We start from the raw sequence: 20,524 nt of genomic DNA on the forward strand, positions 1-20,524 counted from the left end.
TTTGAGACGCTGACTGCGCTTCTGCCTTAAGTCAAAGTGAGCACTTTTAATTTTTTTCATCCTCCCCTGCGCTATAGCCCAGACAAGTGCAAACACGGGACCCCTTTTCTACACCACGGCAAAATAATATTAAGGCGATTCACACTTTCTTTTGCATGTATACGATTATGAGGTCCTCAGCTTGGATTATGAAGACACGCATAGGAGTGGAGGACTGACAGTGCCATCACAGCCGATTAATGGCGGGACGTTTCACCAGTCTACACAAGACCCACCGCGACTGTCCCCAAAAGGCGATCATAACGTCAGCGAACACATCTCTCTATACTATATAAAAGAAAAAGGCAACTTTCCTTTCTTTACACCTTTTTCCTTTTATCCCAAACCAAAGCCTTTCTCTCTAAGACTGCAGAGGACACAAAATAATTTTCTTTAATTGCCGGTAAGGCACATTACCAGAGGCACAAATTTGAACGTTCACATAGAAAATGTAATTTCTATACCACAGCCGTCGTGTAGCGCCTTTCAAAAGGGATCTACTACCGAGAGATGATCCATATACATTATAGCTGCTGTTAGTTCTACTTACCTGTTGTGTTACACAGTCTTTAAAATGTAGTTTACCCGCAACCACTCCAGTAGTGCTCAATGTACCTGTACTTCTTAAAACGTTAATGTTTTACTGTTTAATAACTTATAGACTATATTTTATTATTTTTCCCTTGCACTCAGTGACCAAAGCTATACACACACATATAGACACATACAAACATACACACAAGTATATATATGTGTATATATTTGTATGTATGTGTATATATATATATATATATATACACACACACCCCCCTATCTAGATTATATACAATTTGTGTGTGTGTATTATATATAATTTGTGTGTGTGTATGTATGTATGTATGTGTATATATGATGTAGATAGGTATGTATATATATATATATATATATATGTAGATATGTATATAGATATGTAGATATGAAGATATGTATGTGTATATATATATATGTATGTATGTGTGTGTGTGTGTGTGTGTGTGTGTGTGTGTGTGTGTGTGTGTGTGTGTGTGTATATATGACAGCAGCAATCCAAGCTGTGAGAAAACACTAAAAAGGAGGCGTGTCAGACGTCGTGGTACATTTTCTGATGCAGCTAGACGAAAATAACTTTGGGACGCTGCCACCAAATACACAAAACAATTACTTTGACAATCATGTTACATTATTTTTAAAATGTTTCTTTTTCTTTTTCATAACTTCTTTAACACATGACATCGCTGCGAAGCACGGGTATTTTGCTATATATATATATATATCACAGCGACACTCATAACAGTGACAAAACAATTACATTGACAATCATGTTACGTTATTTTCAAAATGTTTCCTTTTCTTTCTCTTTCCTTCTTTAACACACTACTTCTCCATCTAGCTGGTATTTTATATATATATATATATATATATATACATATATATATATATATATAGATAGATAGATAGATATGAGAACAACATATATATATATATATATATAGATAGATAGATATGAGAACAACACTCATATCAATGACAAAACAATTACATTAACAATCATGTTACGTTATTTTTAAAATTTTTCTTTTCGTACCTTCTTTAACACACTACTTCTCCGCTGCGAAGCGCGGGTATTCTGCTAGTATATATATATATCCTTCCTAGTAACCATTATCTCCATATTGTTTCAAAAGATTTTTAACGTTTGTTGCATATGTAATTCAGTACCCATTATAACCAATGGCAAGGTGACAATGAGTCACATATCCTTCAGATTAGTCTTTATAAAAAATTGATTTAATTATCTACTTGTGAAATTGGAAATTTTATACTATTATGGTTAACAAAATCCATGTTTCATCTATACTTATTCATAGTAAGCTTGAAGGAGTTAAGTTCCTGCCACAATATACATAAACATAAGGAGTTAAATGTGGTTTTAAACTTCTGGTTCATTTTGCTAGTCACAAACAATTTAATCACTTCACAGTTATGTTAAGATTTGTATACTCACAAGTAACAGGTTTCATTGTATAACACATTAATAAGAAACCTAGTGTGCTGTTTCCCATCAGTGCAGACTCACTGACATATAAGTATTTGCCCTTTTAAAAGCTGATTTCCATGTAAGTAGAACATAAAAATTGTTTTTTAAAAAGACAGTGTAGTCATCAGATTTGAAGTGCTAGCTACAAAGATATGTGTTTATATAGTTTATAACAAAAGTTGGTCCTTTGTCTCTTTTGGTGGCTTAGATCAACTTTTTCCTCCATGTTTCATTCATAGAAAAACTGGAAACTGTAAGGAGTTGCCCTATGGGGGCTGGGCATTTTCATGGCCTTGGAACCCCTGCAGATTTTGTTTCTTCTCAAGCCATTTGGAGTTTTTTTTTTTGTTTTTTGGGTCCTCCCTGGCCATCGGACCTTACTTTACTCTTTGTTAATTAGTATTGTCTAATTTTTATATTTTTTCTTTTTTCTTTCTTCATCTTGTAAAGCACTTTGAGCTACATCATTTGTATGAAAACATGCAATATAAATAAATGTTGTTGTTATTCTTTTTGTTTACAAGTTAAACAGAAGAACACTACAGAAGGTCCTTTTTCATGATTTCACCACTATTCTGAACAACCAGAAGAGCATTTACCCCTGACTATGCCTCCTATAAGAAAAAGCATGGAAATGTAAAAAATGCCTGATCTGGAAGGAAGCCCTAGTCAATGGTGTTAGTCTATCCCAAGGCACACTTACACAATGCCAGCTTCACTCATACTAGGATAATTAAAGTTTGTTCATTAACTTAACACACACACATGTCTTTAGAATGCAGGAGCAAAAAGTGCACACTTTACACCAGTAGCCCTAGGACACTGGGCTTGTCAGGTAGCAGACTTAATCACTGCAACAATATGCTACCCTGGATCAAATGGGAGCACATGGAAGGCTTAACTCACATGGTAAACTAGGGGACAATTAGAATGTGACACAGCTACTAAGCTCTCTTCCTCTTTTGTTTTCAGTCAGCTAGACTACTGTAACGCACTCCTCTCAGGACTACCAAAAAAAGACATCAATCAATTGCAACTAGTGCAGAATGCGGTTACTAGAATCTTAACTCGGAAAAGAAAACCCAAGCACCTCACCCCAGTTTTGATGTCACTAAACTGGTTACTTGTGCCATTTAGAATTGACTTTAAAATAGTTCTTATGGTTTACAAAGCCTTAAATAATCTCGCGCCATCTTATATTTCGGAATGTCTTACACCTTACACTTCAAATCCTAACCTTAGATCTTCAAATGAAGGTCTGCCCAGAATTCCAATAGCTAAATTTAAAAGAGGTGGTGAGGCAGCTTTCTGCTGTTATGCACCTAAAATCTGGAATAGCTTGCCAATAGAAATTTGCCAGGCTAATACAGTTGAGCACTTTAAAAACTGCTAAAAACTCATTACTTTAACATGGCTTTCTCATAGCTTCATCTTAGTTAAATCCTGATGCTCTATATATTCAATTAATTATCATTATTATTCATGGTGGCTCCAAAACTCTGTACTGACCCCTACTTTCTCTTCTGTTACTTTTCCGTTTTTTTGTGGTGGCGATCTGCACCACCACCACCTAATCAAAGCACCGTGATGTCCCTACATTGATGAATTAAAGGCCAGAAGTCCACGTTAATTAGTGTTCCCTAATTTTAATTATTACTATTTTTGTAATTTTTTTTTGTCTTTTTTCTTCACCATGTAAAGCACTTTGCACTACATTGTTTGCATGAAAATGTGCTATACAAAAGAAATCATACGACGAGAACTCAGAGTTCATTCCAAGGACTGTGACTGTCAAAGCTAGACTGCCCACAGGACCATTAAAAAACAACTGCTGACAATCACTGAACATTTTGGCATTAAGGTTTTTTGTTTTCTTTTCTTAACCATACTTAGCATTGTTGTGGATTAAAAAGGATCTCAACACTTTATCCATTAGCATCCCTTTTTTCTCCTCACAATAAATAAACTAGTGACATTTCTGTTTAAGCTATATTATGAGAGTAATTTCAGCTTTTGGGGCTTTTCTTTGCACTCTTCATCCATTAAAGGGCTTTAGTAACATGTTGCACAAAGTAGATACCAAACAAGGAGAGTGCAATACTAGTATTTTGGCAGACTGCATGCCTTCTTTTTTAGAAATGTTACATTGATAAATAATTATATTACTTGCAGTCTCACTGATAATTGTTATTGTAAACTAATCATGGTACTACACTATAATATGTTATACTATGTCCAGCTTTTGATTATATTCATTATGCAGTCCGTTAAAATAAGATACAACACAATGTTACCTTGCAATTCAGATAATACAAACCTTTTCCACATTTTGTAGCATTTTCAAATAACTTTTCTCCTAGCACAGGAATTAAAGTATTTGTATTTAACATATATTTTTTGGTGCTGCATCCAACAGTGCTATTAACACAATGTCACTTACAGACGGTAAAAGCAATTTCTGGATTACTATGAGAAAACACATCTAGAGAAACATGTTGCATTTCTAAAATTGCTAACTGATTTTCATGATTAACCTGAATTATTGAAAGTATGTTGAAAGCATGCAGGGTGAAGGTGGCTGTGTCAATTACACACAGAAGGGTGTAGGCAACAACAGGGATGGACAGAGCCCTTAGAATCAGCCAAAAACCCAAAATGGCAAGGACACTGCTAGGAGGTGTTATGTCACACAAAAGAAAACAAATAGCAATGGAAGATGTAAGACAGTTTAAAAGAAGTCCCCAACATCATTACATGGCCAAAAACTGCTTACATAAAGTATATTTTGTGTCCCAAAGAAAAACAAAGAAAGGTTACCTGGGTGTTACCAGCAGCACCTAGCCCTTTACGTCGGCTCGTAGGCTCAGTTGCAAGTATACATAGGGCCACTAGCAAATATGGCCCCTTGAGTTAGAGGGAGTTGGAAATGATTCTGTGTATATGCCTAGAAGTAACCCTGGGATAGGATTTAAAGCCGGCACAAGACCAGTAGCCAACTAAGCCATGAGCGCAAATGGAGGATAGATGAGATGCCAGATGTGTGGTAAGAATAAAATGGATAATGATTGAGAGAGAGAGAGAGACACACACAGATAGAAAGTGAAAAAGTCTCATTAATTAAACTTTACAGGAATGTGCAGGAGGTCTTTAGGCTTTTAATGTGTAAATTGTACTTATTCTATTCATTCCAACCACTTGTGTGCTTTATTATTAATAAAAATACCCTTTTTTAATAACTTCCTTAGCTTTTATTCTGGTCCAGGAATGGCCTGGGAGTATCTTTCATATTTTACATTGATCTAATTACCAGATATCAAAAGAGACACAACAGGAATTTCAACCACTGTGAAATGTAACCAAATATTTAGTGTCATCAGATAATATATTATATTTTTTATCATATGTGCTGCAATCACACACATATCACAAAACATTATCTTCATGTTTTTTCAGATATAAACATTAGTAGTTTTAATCTTCCATTCAGGCTCATGGGCAATCGATCAAAACAATCAACCTAAAAATATTTTTTACACTCTTAAATGAGTTTTTAAGGTATTAAATAGCTAAGCCACAAAGGCCTATTAATCTGGCTGGCAGCTGATACACTATTCAATATATCTGTGTGTTATAGCACAATTCCTCAATGATGCAGTGAATCGCCATGCCTCACTGAATACATTATATTTTGTGCCATTTGTTTCTTACCATACTGCTAAAGGAAGCCCTTACTCCATACCTCCTTTTCTGTCTCACTGGCATAAAGGCTAATAAAATCTTTCTAGGAAGTGAATACACTGCACACTATTTTCTGCAAAGTATTTTTTGTCTAATTCACTTTTTCTTGTGACCCTTGGCTATCATTCACCTTATAACTCACTGTGATATTTATAAACAGTAGAAAACAAAGATGAGACAGCTTACTGGGAGATTTGTCTTCTGACACAAGGGTGCCAGGACAACAGTCTTTCCCTTAATGTCAGCAAAACAGAGGAGCTGTTCTAATCAGCATCAAAGGGATAACTTTAGAGAGAGGTCAATCAAATTTAAACTTCATAGTGTCACTGATAACCAGATGTGGGTGCAACACATCCATAGATATCAAGAAGGCTCCCCAACATAATTTTCTTTAATAAAAGCAAAGAAAAAAAACAAATTAACTCCATCTGTGGTCACCAGTTTGTACAGGTGCACAAAGGAGTCCATCCTCATCACTTACAGAACATCCCAATCCTGCAAGTGTTCAGATGAGGCCTGTAAGGCACTAAAGAGGTTGGTGAAAGAGCCAAAGGAGTGGCACAGAGGCTAGTGTTTTAGAGGAGTTTCCTGCCTGTGTTTTAACCTCTGATTTTAACAGATTTATTTGTTTGAATTTTAACCTCCACCTCACCTTTGTTTTTATGGATTATTTACTTATGGAACATTTAGAGCACTGCACTTTTTGAAGGTTGTTGTTAGACTGTTTTAATAAAAGCACTTGAGCACTTTTCACCATCCCCTTGTTTCATGTCTGTTTGTCATTCGTTTAGAAAGCTCATCTAACAGTGTCGGGTTCAAGAGGCTCCCAAAAATGAAGAGAGAGCAAGGAACTGACCTGCACCATCACAACCATGCTCAACTGGTGCAGGAACAGTTTATGGCTCATCAACAATTCACCACTGTGTACTTGCCCCCATATTCTCCTTAACCTTATTGAGGATTTTTTCTCAGCATGGAGGTGGAAAGTGTATGATAGGTGCCCACATTAACAAAGGACCATCCTCCAGGCCATGGATGAGTCATGCAACAACATCACAGTTTCAGGCCTGGATAGACCATGCCTAAAGGTTCTTTCCAAGATGTTTGGCAAGAGAGAACATTTATTTTGATGTGGATGAGAACCTGTGGCCAAATGTGCATGAAAGGGTTAATGGAAATGAAGGAGACGTGTAATCCTCTGTTTTGCATTTTGTAAGGCAGGTGAGGAGCACGGCAGTTTGAATTTTTGTTGTTGTTGTAGTACTCTAGTTTTTTTTACCTAATTGTTGTTTCATTTATTGTAAAGGGAATCTACAGTATGTTGTGATTTAGTATTCTCTCTAATGGTCCTTTTACAGTTAAATTACAAGTAGCACCATGATAAAACATCTAACACATATTCTGTACTACAATATCTAATGGTTGTATGAGCAACTAAATGATGACACTAATGGTATCTTGTGTGTGGGTCAAGTTAAGTCAAATTGGGGAGCATGCACTGGTACAGTGCATTGCCGCACCCACTACACTGTGAAAAAACTAGGGATCCCGGTTTGCAACCCCCCAGGCAGACACACAGTCCAGTCCCACCCTCCAGAAATGACCCTCTGTCTGCCGCAGCCAGGTGTTACATGGGCGACCCCTTGGCCTGGTCCAGCCACTCGGGTCCCCAACAATGAGGATCTTACGAGCCGGATCACCCTCGGGGAAACGAGCCACATGACCGTAGTTCCGTAACTGACGCTCCCTCACAATGTAGGTAATATGCCTCATTGGGGACTCCATGAGCAACCGCTCATTCAACACAAAGTCAAACCAACAGTGTCCAAGGATTTTCCAGAGAGACACAGTACCAAACGAGTCCATTCTTTGTCTCAGGTCACTGGATAATGTCCATGTCTCGCAACCATATAGCAAGACAGGAAACACCAGGACTCTAAAGACTTGGACCTTCGTCCTTTTGCATAGATATCGGGAACGCCACATACCCCTTTCCAGCGACCTCATGAAATGCTCTCCCAATCCGTCTACTGATTTCACAGGAAGAGTCACCAGAGACATGAATGTCACTGCCAAAGTAAGTAAATCTCTCAACAAGGTCAACACTCTCTCCACAAACAGACACACTGCTGATAGCTGTGCCCAAGAGGTCGTTAAAGGCCTGGATCTTGTTTTTTATCCAGGACACTCGCAAGCCCAGACACTCAGACTCCTCACTCAGTCTCTCGAGCGCCCCTATCAGAGCCTCCATTGACTCCGCGAAGATCACAGCATCGTCAGCAAAGTCAAGATCCATGAATCTTTCTTCACCAACAGATGCCCCACAGCCTCTGGACCCCACAACCTTGCCCAACACCCAGTCCATAAACACATTGAACAGAGTAAGAACAAGAATACACGCCTGACAAACCCCAGAATCAACTGGGAAAAATGCAGAGCTCCTGCCTCCACTCTGCACAGCACTCACAGTACCAGTGTACAGGCCGGTCATGATATCCAGCAACCTCGAAGGGATCCCGCAAACCCTCAGGATGCCCCACAGGGCAGCTCAATCAACTAAGTCGAACGCTTTGCGAAAATCGACAAAGGCTGCAAAGAAACTCGCTTTTGCGCTCCATAAGAACCCTCAGTGCCAGGATGTGGTCAATGGTAGACTTCTTAGGCTTAAAACCAGACTGTTCTGGCCGCTGGTAGGTTAGCAAGTGATCAGCCTCAAAAACCGTGAACCCAGAAATTCCAATGTCCTAGCCGGAGGATTAGCTTTGAACAACTGCTCAAAGTAGCCAGCCCAGCAGGTCACAACTGCAGTGTCATCCGTGAGGACCGTTCCATTAGCCGTGCGTAATACTTTGATTCCTCTGTAAGCAGGACGTGGGTATCTAGACCACAAATGGTGTGTCACTTGCTCACAGATTCCTCTAACAAACGTCTCTTTATCTGCCCCCAGAGCCCTCACAGCCGTCTTTCTCAGTTCCCAGTACAGACCAGAGTTGCCACTGAGCCGTGCGCTGCGACTCATCTCGATGATATCCTGGGTGCCCTGCGAGATGAAACACCACCTTCTGGGAACACTGGTAACATCAACACAACCCTCAGCAACTTTCACGGAAGGTCTCCCACATCACGTTAGGATCGGCAGTCGTACACAAATCTGCAAGTTCCTCACACAAACTGCGTGCATACTCATTAGAAACAGCCTTTTTCCTAGTAGGTGGTAACCTACTGAACCTAAGTTGGATCCTAAGACCAGCAGCAACAAGTCTGTGGTCAGAATTCACAAACTGGGCACTTCTGTAGATGCTGCAATTTTTCAAGAGCCTCCTAAATCTGCCAATGAGAATGTGATCGATCTCCTTCACCACACCACCAGTATTGGAGTACCAAGTCCAACGATGCGGTTCAGGGTGCTGCAACCAGGATCCAGCGATTCGCAGCCCCTGACTTTTTGCAAAGTCAAGGAACATGAAGCCACTTTCACCATGGTCACCAGACCCATGGGGACAGAGAAAATACTCATAGCCAGCACTGTCAGTACCAGTGGTTGCCAGTGTGTGGGTGATCTGAAAAATGTCTCAATGATTCTGTAATAACAGTGGAAAAAATATACTTGGGGTCACATAGTCACTCTGAATAAAGTGTTTTGATATGCTTTCCAAATTAAAATATAGCATTCACCTTAAAGAAATTGAATAAAGGGTTAAATCTGTTTAACACATCAGGAAGCCTGATAATGGTTATGTGAAGAGCAGAGACATAAATGTAATATGCAAAATGTACTGAAAGATGACCAAGAGATCAGATGACTTGTATTCATCAAGATTGGACAGCTGTTATATACATAGTAATTTCAAGAGTGGTGGTTCAACCCAAAGGATACAAGAATAATATGCATATAGTAAAACAGACTTTTATTTTATATAGATCATTAGGTGTAAACAACCAAAACACCCAGTGTAAAATGTATGCATTGATTGACACTGTACGTAAACTGAAAAGTTTATAAAATGAACCTGCACCCTTTGTTTTTCTGACCATTTTGATCAAGAAGAATGCTCCTCATTCAAGCATTAGCTGAAGAGTAATAAATGACACAGATGGACAACCTTTTCTCCTGCCTGATTATTGACTCAAAGGTTTTTCAAATTTGTTCCATTTGAGGATAAGTTTGTTACTTTAATTAAGTAAGTAAGTCGATTTTTATCATAGTGCAAGGTTTCTTTAACAATATGAGTGCAAACTGCAATGATCTGAACGTTGCACAGCCTGTGTTACAAGTGGTGACCATGTTGAGGTTTTGGTCTAGAGTTTTGAAAAATTACATTAAAGTTCTGAAAGTAGTGCCAAAGCAGCTGTAAAAACTGCAACATAAGAGAAATACTTAGGTTCATTAATATAATCTATATTCTTTTGTATATGTACTATGTGAACTTGAAACTTGTACTGCCTCTGACTGATCACACTTTATCATGTGAAGGAGCAAGGCATCAGGACAAGTAGCCCACCACTGCCTCCAGGCTTCAGCTCACCACAGAAACACTTTCCTAATTTCAGTACCTTGTGTGAAACTATTTACAGTGGTTCATGTATCAGGTCAAGGGACAACTGCATCAACTTCCATATTATGGTCTTTTGTCAATAAAAGGTTGTAAAAATGGTGATAATTACAAAATACTAACAGTACATAGCCTTAAAAATAATTCCTTATTAGTGGAATTTGTACCTGTTTTTAAGAATCCAAAATATGGAGGCACAGCCAAATCCAGAAGCAAGGCTCAGATGGGAGTCTGGCTGTGGAAGTGAAGCAAGAAACTCTGCACTGCAACGCCCATCCTGCCAAGTGATCAGATTACTGGTAGTCTTTTCCTTGAAAATCTGACTTGTGCCAGAGCTTTGCCAGTCACAGACTGAAACAATAAACAAAAGAGGAAAAGGAAAATTAGACCACTTAAGTCTTCATAATAAAATGTAATTCCCTCATTATTCCATGTGACTGTAGCAACTCCATCCACCAATCCATCACATTGACTGTCATATTCTGATTCGAGGGGAGGCAGAATTTACTCCAGCAGCACTGGGCATAAGGCACTAATTATCCAAAGATGGAGTTCAAGCCGTCTGCAGGAAACCGTATTTGTCACCATCTGTGTATTCTCAGATCCAATAAACTCATTATCTCTTATCTCCATTCTGGATCACAGGCAGGTAGAGCCTGTTGAAGTGGTATCAGGTGCAAGGCAGGAGTCAGCCCTACATAAGGTGCAAGTCAATATCAGGACACACTCATGCACACATTTAAACCCTTGTGTATGAGGCCAGTCTATAGTTTCCAATTAACTGAACCTGTCCATCCTCACAACGTGGAGGGTAAACCCACACAGACAAGGAAAAACAGGTACGTTTCCTTCAGTCAGAAATTGAGCAAGGATTTAAATCCAGTTAACTACTGTACCACCATTCCATGCATAATGATAACATATGCAAATTAAATATTTTATGTAAAAGTTACACCTTGAGAAATAAATTAATATTCATTAACAAAACTAAATAAAACTATAATATAAAATGCAAACAGCATTATGGTGCATTGGTTAGACTTGATATCTCAAGAATCCAACATCCCTGGCCTGATCATTGCCCATGTGAAGTTTGCATGTTCTCTCTTTATCGGCATGTGTTTCGTCAGGTTTCCCTACTACATAACAAAGAAATGTCCATTAGGTTTACTAGGGATTCTACGTCAATCCTGTGCACTTGAGTGGGCCTTTAATGAACTGGTACCCTGGGCCGGATTGGTACCCTGTGCTGATGGGATGTGCTTTAATCCACCATGGATTTGATTAAAGAGGTTTGAAAAGTTTACATTAGTACATGGTATGTGGGCTCTGTGGTTAGGTGCAAACCCTTTTTACTGTTTCATCAATAGGACACATTAAAGGAATAGTTAAAATCTGTAATAAGAAGTTCAAAGAAATAAGCAGTTCATGTCTTTCTAGAGACACTGAACAGTTAACCGTGTAAAGCACAATGTAAACACATAGCTTTATTGTCCTCCATGGTTTATGGTAACCATTATTGACCAATTTACATCTGTTAGTACTTTCAAGACATTCGTGAATTTAAATCAAAGGAGGAAATCAGGCTTCTGTTTCTAAAAAGATTCTCAGGAGCCAGCAGGAGGTAGAAACTAACATCTTTTTGAAACAGTCTGTAACTCAATGCAAACAAACATAACATCTGTATAAAATTTCAGCTAACAAAGACAAAACATACTGGCTTCCGCGTTCCAGAAGACGACTCCATGCATTTGTCCAGAGACGCCTATCCTGACCACCTTTTGCAGTTGGTCCTTGGGTAGTACAGCCATGCATTCATTTAGGGCATTTACAATTCTCCCCACATCTTGTTCCTTGGCCTGTATTTGCAAAAACAAATAAGCACAGCCAGCAACAAAAATGTATGGAAAATATAAAACATAATAGGTATGCATTTTGTGTAGAAGATTTTAATTTAATTGAAATTACATTATAAGTGCTGTTGTCCGAAGTGTTGGATCTTAACAAAAAAAAATCCACAAACAACTTGTACAAGAAATTGGATTATGCTTCTTTACATTATTGATAAAATACAGAAATTTCACCTAGGCTGTTTATACAAGAAAAAAGAATTAGCAGTGTTTAAAAAAACAGCATTGCAGCTCTAATTGAGATGTAGCTATGCCAAGCTCTATAACCCTATTGATATGATATTTTTTTAACTGGTTTATATTTTTGTTAGTAAATATGAGTTTGTGTTGGTGTTAACATGAATTGGTGCCCTAGAAAGGTGGGCTCCAGCCCTAGACAAGTGGTTAGAAAATGGATGAACTCCATAGCTCATTGATCTACAATGCATTTGCAATATGAAACTTTACAGACAATGCTTGGGTTGTGTGCATCAGTAATGTAGCACAGTTGGTAATAATGAGCTTATGAAGTGGGAGGCATTATCTGTCTCTCTTCTAAACACACTGAAACTAAATTCACACAGCCTTCATTAAAATGATATAGAATATATGCAAAAATCAATCTTTTGTATCTTTAACAGACATTTATGAAAAGAAATATATTTTTGTATGTTGGCCACCTTTCTCATTATGACGGGATGCAGAAAAGGTACCACAGGTCACATAACTTTCCAGTCATTTAATCTGCTTTGAAGGAAAATTAATATAAGTTTCAGATATGTCAAATCAAGATCTTAAAATGTAAGCCTTTAATATTTTAGTAATATCTTCAAGCCTATGCAATGATTTATTGTAAAATGCATATTGATGAGTAAGTGTGCAATTACTTTGCAAGTTCTGAAAATTTTTCTGGTTCTTGTAGACACAGAGAGCAATTAATCCTTAGTAACTAATATCTATTGCAGGTGTTGATCGCACAGCAGTAAGTGCTTGCTGCCTATGGATCCCGGGTTTAAATCATGTGCCTCATCTTTGTCTATCTGAAGACTGAATGTTCTGCTTGTATCAGTGTGATTATTCTTCCAACATTGCCAAAGAAGTGAGATTAAGTGGTGATTCCAAGTGGGTGCTACTGCCCTTTTCATAACTGGTTCCTGCCCTTTGCCCAATGCTGCCAGGAAAATCTCGGGACCTCTGAAACACTGAAATTGATTAAGTGGTTTTGAGAATGAACATATGTTATAATCTACTGCTAAAAAATAGATGTGAATATGTGTGTACTGTTATACAAAAATGTCGGTAATCTTTCATCTTTGGAGCATGTGCCACACCTTAGATAAACTTTTCAATAGCTTAAATGTTAGTAAACTCCTTCAACTTCTGAAGTCCTCAATTCTAATTTTGGGTTGTTGGTAGCTACTGCCTATAAGACAAAAAGCAGGAATAAACTCTAAGTTGGTTTATGCTACTACATTCCCTGGATTCTCCAAATTCCTTACACATTACAAATATGATCACACACTTGGCCAGAATGAATGTGTATGCTCTATGGAGAGCTGGTTTGACACATGGGGTTGACTTCTGAATTGCAGGCACACTCTCTGCCGATCCCATGCTACAGTTGACTTGGCACAGTCACAAAATGGATGGACTGACTTTTACATTTCTTTTCATTTCAAATGTCTCTATATTATAAAAGAAAATCTTGGGTCACGCGAGACAAGGCAGTGAGACAACATTTAAAACATGTTCATGGACATCTAACCTAGCAGTTGTTGGAATGCTTTTGGCAGACACATATTTCATGTGCTCCCAGCTCTTAAAACGAAAAGCAACAAGTAAAACATGAAGATGATCCGACTGCTTCACCTTAGTGTGCATTCATACCGAACCCCCAAACAAACCTCCCCAAAACGCGAGCGGCAGAGACGTGAAGTGGCAAAAGGACAGCTGCTGTACAGGCTTTTAAATGATCGACGTGCAGCGCGACAAAAAGAATATGCAGCTTGCCAGCAGCAACAAGCCAGCAGATGATCCGACTGCTTCTCCTTAGCGTGCGTTCAGCAATCCCCCCCTCCCCCTTCACAACATGAGTGGCAGAAACACAAAGTAGCAAAAGAAGAGCTGCTGTACAGGTTTTTAAATGATCGACATGCAGCGAGACAAAGAAAATATGCAGCTCGCCAACAGCAGCAGAAACACAGCAGCTGATCCGACGGCATCTCCTTAGTGAGCGTTCAGCTGATCCCCCCTTCACAACAACAGCAGCGTTATATGTTCTGTTAGAAAGAGACTTAACCATGCCCGGGGCCGGAAATAAAGGACAAGTATTGTCCCCTAGTATCTACTAAAAAAATGGCTGCCATGAAGGACCACATCAATGGCACTCCCAGTTAAAAAAAACATCCATCCATTATCCAACCCACTATATCCTAACTACAGGGTCACGGAGGTCTGCTGGAGACAATCCCAGCCAACACAGAGTGAAAGGCAGGAAACAAACCCTGGGCAGGGTGCCAGCCCACTGCAGCAGTTAAAAAAAAACAAAAAACAAAAATCAAGCCAGTCTTGCACCTTTCTTCTCACACTGCTCTGAATTCCTGCTGTAATTCTCACAGTAACTTAAGTGTACTCAAAATAAATGTAGCTAAGAGCTAGTCATGCAATATGCTGCTACTGAGTGTTGTTGTTGCTCCTTTGTCAAAGATGTGCTCTGTTTTGAGAATTAATTAAAAAAAAAAGTACAAATTCTCACCTGAGGTCCTAAATCACTTAAGACTTCTGCCTTAGTTGGTCTGGTTTCACTGCTGGCAATCTTTTTGGACATGGATTCTAATAATACAGCTTTTACAGATGTTGTTCCGAGATCAATGCCAAGCACATACTGTGCTGAGCCATGGAAATGTGACATTATGCCTTTTCTGTGAAGAAAGCAAAGACATTCCAGTAAACAGTAGTAATAGCAATAAACATGAAAAATGTGTGACAGCCAGGCTCAACTGGTTATAACTCATAATGGAATTCAGGACTGTTTATGCTGTCATTGTAATAAAATTAATTCTGTCTCATTCTTGATAAAATATATTATCTCATTCCTGATTTAGCTGGAAATACAACTTTATGCATTTTAAAGTAAATTTTTAACTGTTCACTGAATTTCAATAGTTTCAGAGAGTTTAACCAACACGCTATACACATAACTTAAACTTTTACAAAGTGCAGTCAGACCATTGACATCTTCAGCATAATCTGAATGTAAACACACCCAGGGTTTTACTTTGATTCCTAGCAATCTCCAAGGCACTAAGCATATAGAACCTTTATGGGATACCAGCAAGAGAGAGACCCCAGCTGAACGTAGCATATAAAAAAAAGATCCTTGCCTATAAAGTATTTGCACAGTGCCACCCAGTGGGCACTGCAGATATTGCAGAGGAAAGGCTCTTCCTCTGAGGACACTAAAGTAGGACTTTCTGGCCTGAACACTACACTGCATGTGTGATGCAAATCAGACACTCTACAGTACATTAGTAAGGCCATACCACTGCTGCTGTAAACTGTTCTGATGGCAGCAACCTTCAACAAGCATTGGTAATCTTCAGGATCAATTAGACTCAAAGCAGAAAAACACTAGATATATAAAGGCTCACCTCACAAGATGTTTATCTTTTATGATTTTAATGTTCCATATTTCTCTTTATGGAAAGGCTTTTGGAGGTAGAATGCATTAGTATCATAACTAATATTCTCAGACCTGCTTACTACTTCAGGGAAACAGTAGGCCTATCCTAGCAGCACTAAGTGCAAGACAAAAAAAACCCAGTTCTGATCAGGATGCCAGTCCATTGCAAGAAACAAGGTCACACTGGGAAAATTCAGTCTCACAGATTGTTTGACATGCAGGAAATGTAATAGTTAAATTCACACTGACATGGAGAGAAAACGCAAACTTCACATTGCTAATGACCCAACACAGAGGCTACAGTACTAAGCGCTATGCCACCAAGAACATGGAAGCCATAAATAAAATTTTTCAATCTAATACATCAGGATTCAGTAGAGAGGTTAACAGCTTTTCTAGGCACTGTAACTTTACTTACATGCCTTTTAAGACTAACTACATCTTCATAGCCATACATCTAAAGGAAATGGTAAAGTATGTATGGATTGGTTACTACTACTGCTGCTTCACAGCTAAAGAATCAGTGCTGTTATTTGAGAAGGAGTTCCTGGAGGAGTTCTTTGGCAGGAGTAATGCCAATAGCAAAGGGATTCTGGGATTCAAAGATGTAAGGGAAAAGATTAATTAAGGTTTGAATCTGGTTCAGGGAACATAACAGAATACTTGGTAATGAGCAGTGGTGGCCAAAGCCTGGTGAAAAATGTGAAGATGATCACTGGAAATTTGTTAAAGTTAGGCCATCTAACCTTTTAAGTATGAGACAACGTAACAGACCAAGACAAAAGGTCTGGGTCATCAATGAATAGGGTGGAGAATTAAAAGGCACCCGAGACACTGGCAGCAGGAGGAGTGATTGGCAAATGGGATTAACAAAGAATACCTAGCTGGGGAAAATGTGCGTGGAAGCACACCGGTAGACAAGATGGCACACTTTTAGTAGAGGTGATTAAGAAATAGACTGTGTGGACTGTAAAAACATGCGCGCAAATTTAATTAAAATAATGTTAACATACACTGGATTTTCTCATTACAGTATTCAGCTAGATTTTTGCAAGATAACACGCAGGCTTTATCAAAATATAACTGGAGAATATAACTTGACAAATCCACTCGAACAGGACATGCGGACCTCAAAAGTAGGGTCCCCTTAGGCACGGGGCCTGGGTTGGTCGCCCAACTTGCCACTCCCAAACAGCGCTCTTTCCCACATGCTTATGTTTGAAATTGATAATTTTTAACTCTATTTTTTCAAAGTTTTGTGAAAAGTAGTAACTTTAATCTCTTTTATCCCATTAGGGGGTGAACCCCTGTGGTCAGTGGGTATGGCATGCAAAACTTACAGTCCGTCAGTTTACTCTTTATCATAAGGGTATAATTTCCTGCACAAAATATGGTCAAAAATGGCCTAAAAGGGTTTTTATTTTTGGTTGAGAGGATCAAAAGCAGGGGGAGAATCCCAAAAAGTACAACATTGCGTATTAAAAAGATGAAGACATGTTGAACAGGAGGTTTTTCTCATAATGATGAGTCCGGAGGTGACAGACAAAAAAACCTGAAGTGATTAAAAAGTTTCCATAAGTAATTCTCGTGAACACAAAAACAGTATTTTTTTGTTTTTCTTCTTCATGCTACTCATATAAGGATACCATAAATGAACAACACTTCCCAGACGATTACTTGCCCATAACTGACCAAAACTGTGTAATCAGTGTAATTACAATACTGTAGTATGCATTTTAATGAAATTAAATGACAATCTGCATCTGCTACTAAATTTTGTCAATGTGTCTGGCGGCCAAGTTTTACCAAACTTAAAAAGACTTGGCGCATAAGTCTATAGTTTGGAGCTATAAATACCAGGATTAATTCACTTCTTGTTACACATACCATCATTTCCTTCAAAACTGACAGCTTCTTAAAAATGTGCCCTAAAAGAACTGTGAGGCAAAGACATTCTGTACAGAATACAATTAGCCTAAACCTGAATGCATGAGAAAATGAATACATAAGATTTATTTAAATACTTTTATTTCTATACTCATGGCTGGCCTGCGCCACCACCACCTACTCAAAGCATCATGATGCTCCAACAATGATGGATGGATTAAAAGCCAGAAGTCTACGTAACCATCATCATCAAGCCCTTCCGTGAGAACCCTAAATCCAAAGAGGACTGTTTCATTTATGTGAGGTAGAATGCCCAGAGAGGACTGGCCAGTCTAATGGTCTGGAATCCCTGCAGATTTTATTTTTTTGTCTAGCCGTCTGGAGTTTTTTTTTGTTTTTTCTGTCCACCCTGGCCATTGGACCTTACTCTTATTCTATGTTAATTAATGTTGACTTATTTTATTTTTCTTACTGTGTCTTTTATTTTTCTATTCTTCATTATGTGAAGCACTTTGAGCTACTTTTTGTATGGAAATGTGCTATATAAATAATTGTCATTGTTGTTGGGCCTCGAGGCTCAGACGTGGCAAGAGTCGTAATGTTTCCAGCACTACCAGCAGCCAGAGCCATTCTGCAGGGTTTGGAGGCTGACATAAGTGAAACTTTTAAACGGGTTAAACCCTGTAAAGCTGCTAGTTGAGATGGCATCTCAACCCGACGTCCTTAAGGTGCGTCCCACCCAACTATCACGAGTATAGGCCAACATTTTCATTTTGCCCTTGTCTGTGTGCATGGTGTTGCTGTGTTTGAAGAAAACCAAAATCATGCTTATGCCAAAGAAATCTGCATGTTCCCAGCTAAAACGACTGATTACTGGGCCATCTCTTTTGAAGTCTTTGCAGAAACTGGTCATGATTCATATTAAACACAATCTCCCTGCTAGCCTTGATCCACTACAATTTGAATACTGGTATAACAGGTCTGTGGATGATGTTATCCACTTCACCCTGAACATTGCTCTGAGACATCTGGAATGGAAAAAACAACTATTTCATGATGTAGTTTATTGACTACAGCTCTGCCTTTATAACACCATTGTGCCCTACAGCCTGGTGCTGAAGCTCAGATGCCTTGGTCTGAGCAGCTCCATCTATGGCTGGATGTTTGACTTTGTGACAAATAGGCCCCAGTCAGTCAGGATTAGCAACAATAATTCTTTCATGCTGCTCACCAACTTTGGTGTTGTGCAAGCCTGCTGCCTCAGCCCACACCTATACAGTTAATTCATCTATGACTGTGTAGCAAAGCATGTGGGGAAACAGTATCATGCAGTCTGTGGATGACACAATCACGATTGGCCTCATCTGTGATAATGAGAAGACGGCCTACAGGAGGGCTGGCCTGACTGTACAGTGCCACATCAACAACCTCTCCCTGAATGTCAAAAAAAAAAACAAAAAAACAAAGCAGGTCATTGTTGACTTCTGGAAGAACAATGGCCATCATGCTCCAATCCACATCCATCAACTGCTCTCCTGTCCAGAGAGTTAGTAGCTTCAGGTTCCTGGGTGTCTAGACAACAGACTGCCTTTTATGGTCTGTCGAAACCACCTACATCTTCAAAAAGGCTCTTTCACTGAGGAGGGTAAAGAGCTTTGGGGTGGAAACCAAAATACTGATGAACTTCTACTGCTGCACTACTGCTTCTAAAATCATTGGGGCTGACCTTCCACAGCTTTGTACCATCTACCCCACTTAAAGTCTAGGGGTGGTTGAATCTATTATCTTAGATGACAGTCATCCACCTCATCACGTTTTCACTTCTGCCTTCTAATAAACGCTACTGGAGCTTTACCACACGCTCCGCCTACTTTAGGGACAGCTTCTTTCCACAGCCAATAAGGTCTCGGAGTTTTCAGTAATGTTACATGCCCAATACTGTGCACTGTACTCACGTGCTGGTTTATGGTACTCAATTTATTTATTTCTATATCATCTTATTCCCTGTAAATACTTTCCTGTCCACCCTTCCCAAAACAGCGTAACTCTGGAACGAAGTTTTCACCTTGTTCTTGCAGTGTATGTGACAATAATGATTTTACCCGATCTAACCTTTATATTACTCATCAACAGTACTTCCTGCATATTGCTTTTTGGCATTTTAATAAAATCCAGCTTTTCCGCTATAGACTACTTGTATATTAGGAGAAATTATCGTCCCAAAATAAATAAATAAGCTCGCATTGTGAAAAGTCCTGACTTCAGGTCTCAGATAACAACACAAATGTCAAGGCGCACTGCATGGACTTTAACCGCTTTGAACAGAAGGTAATGACAGTCAATAAACAGTTATGAACAATGACACATTGAACATGCGAGTTAAATACAGTCACTTTAAAAATGTCTTCACGTTTAAATTTACAGAAAGGATCATAACATATACATATAAATATTTAACACGCACTGAAATAGCCGTAACAGATGCGACTCACAGCAAACCTCAGAGAAAACGTTCATGCATGTCCCAGTCCGGCTACCGTATACAAAGAAAAGGTTAAAGATCAAGTGAAAAGGTGAATAGTTTTTTGGTTTTTTTTTTTATTTTTTTAATATAAAGATATCACGTGGATTATAAATTTTAGCAATAATTTAACCTTAATGTAGTCAGGTATTTTTTTCG

General features: G+C 38.7%; 1 protein-coding gene across 4 annotated transcripts in view; it reads right to left on the reverse strand.

The window, feature by feature from the left end:
• The window catches only part of shpk (sedoheptulokinase), a 61,751-nt gene extending 41,357 nt beyond the window's left edge, over positions 1–20,394 (reverse strand). For 3 of the 4 annotated variants that reach the window (XR_005634087.1, XR_005634088.1, XM_039756545.1), the window contains exons 1-4: positions 20,309–20,394; positions 15,031–15,196; positions 12,104–12,245; positions 10,554–10,737 (exon numbers count right to left, since the gene is read on the reverse strand). Coding sequence is in view for 1 of the 4 variants with exons in the window: in XM_039756545.1 (XP_039612479.1) it covers positions 10,554–10,737; positions 12,104–12,245; positions 15,031–15,196; positions 20,309–20,361 (545 nt within the window). In the remaining 3 variants the exon portion in view is untranslated. The remainder of the gene's footprint in view (positions 1–10,553; positions 10,738–12,103; positions 12,246–15,030; positions 15,197–20,308) is intronic. The other variant, XR_005634089.1, reaches the window with a different exon arrangement.
• Positions 20,395–20,524: the final 130 nt, after the last annotated feature.

The sequence above is a fragment of the Polypterus senegalus genome, chromosome 6 (genome assembly GCF_016835505.1).
Source record: "Polypterus senegalus isolate Bchr_013 chromosome 6, ASM1683550v1, whole genome shotgun sequence".
NCBI classification, from domain to species: Eukaryota; Metazoa; Chordata; class Cladistia; order Polypteriformes; family Polypteridae; genus Polypterus; species Polypterus senegalus.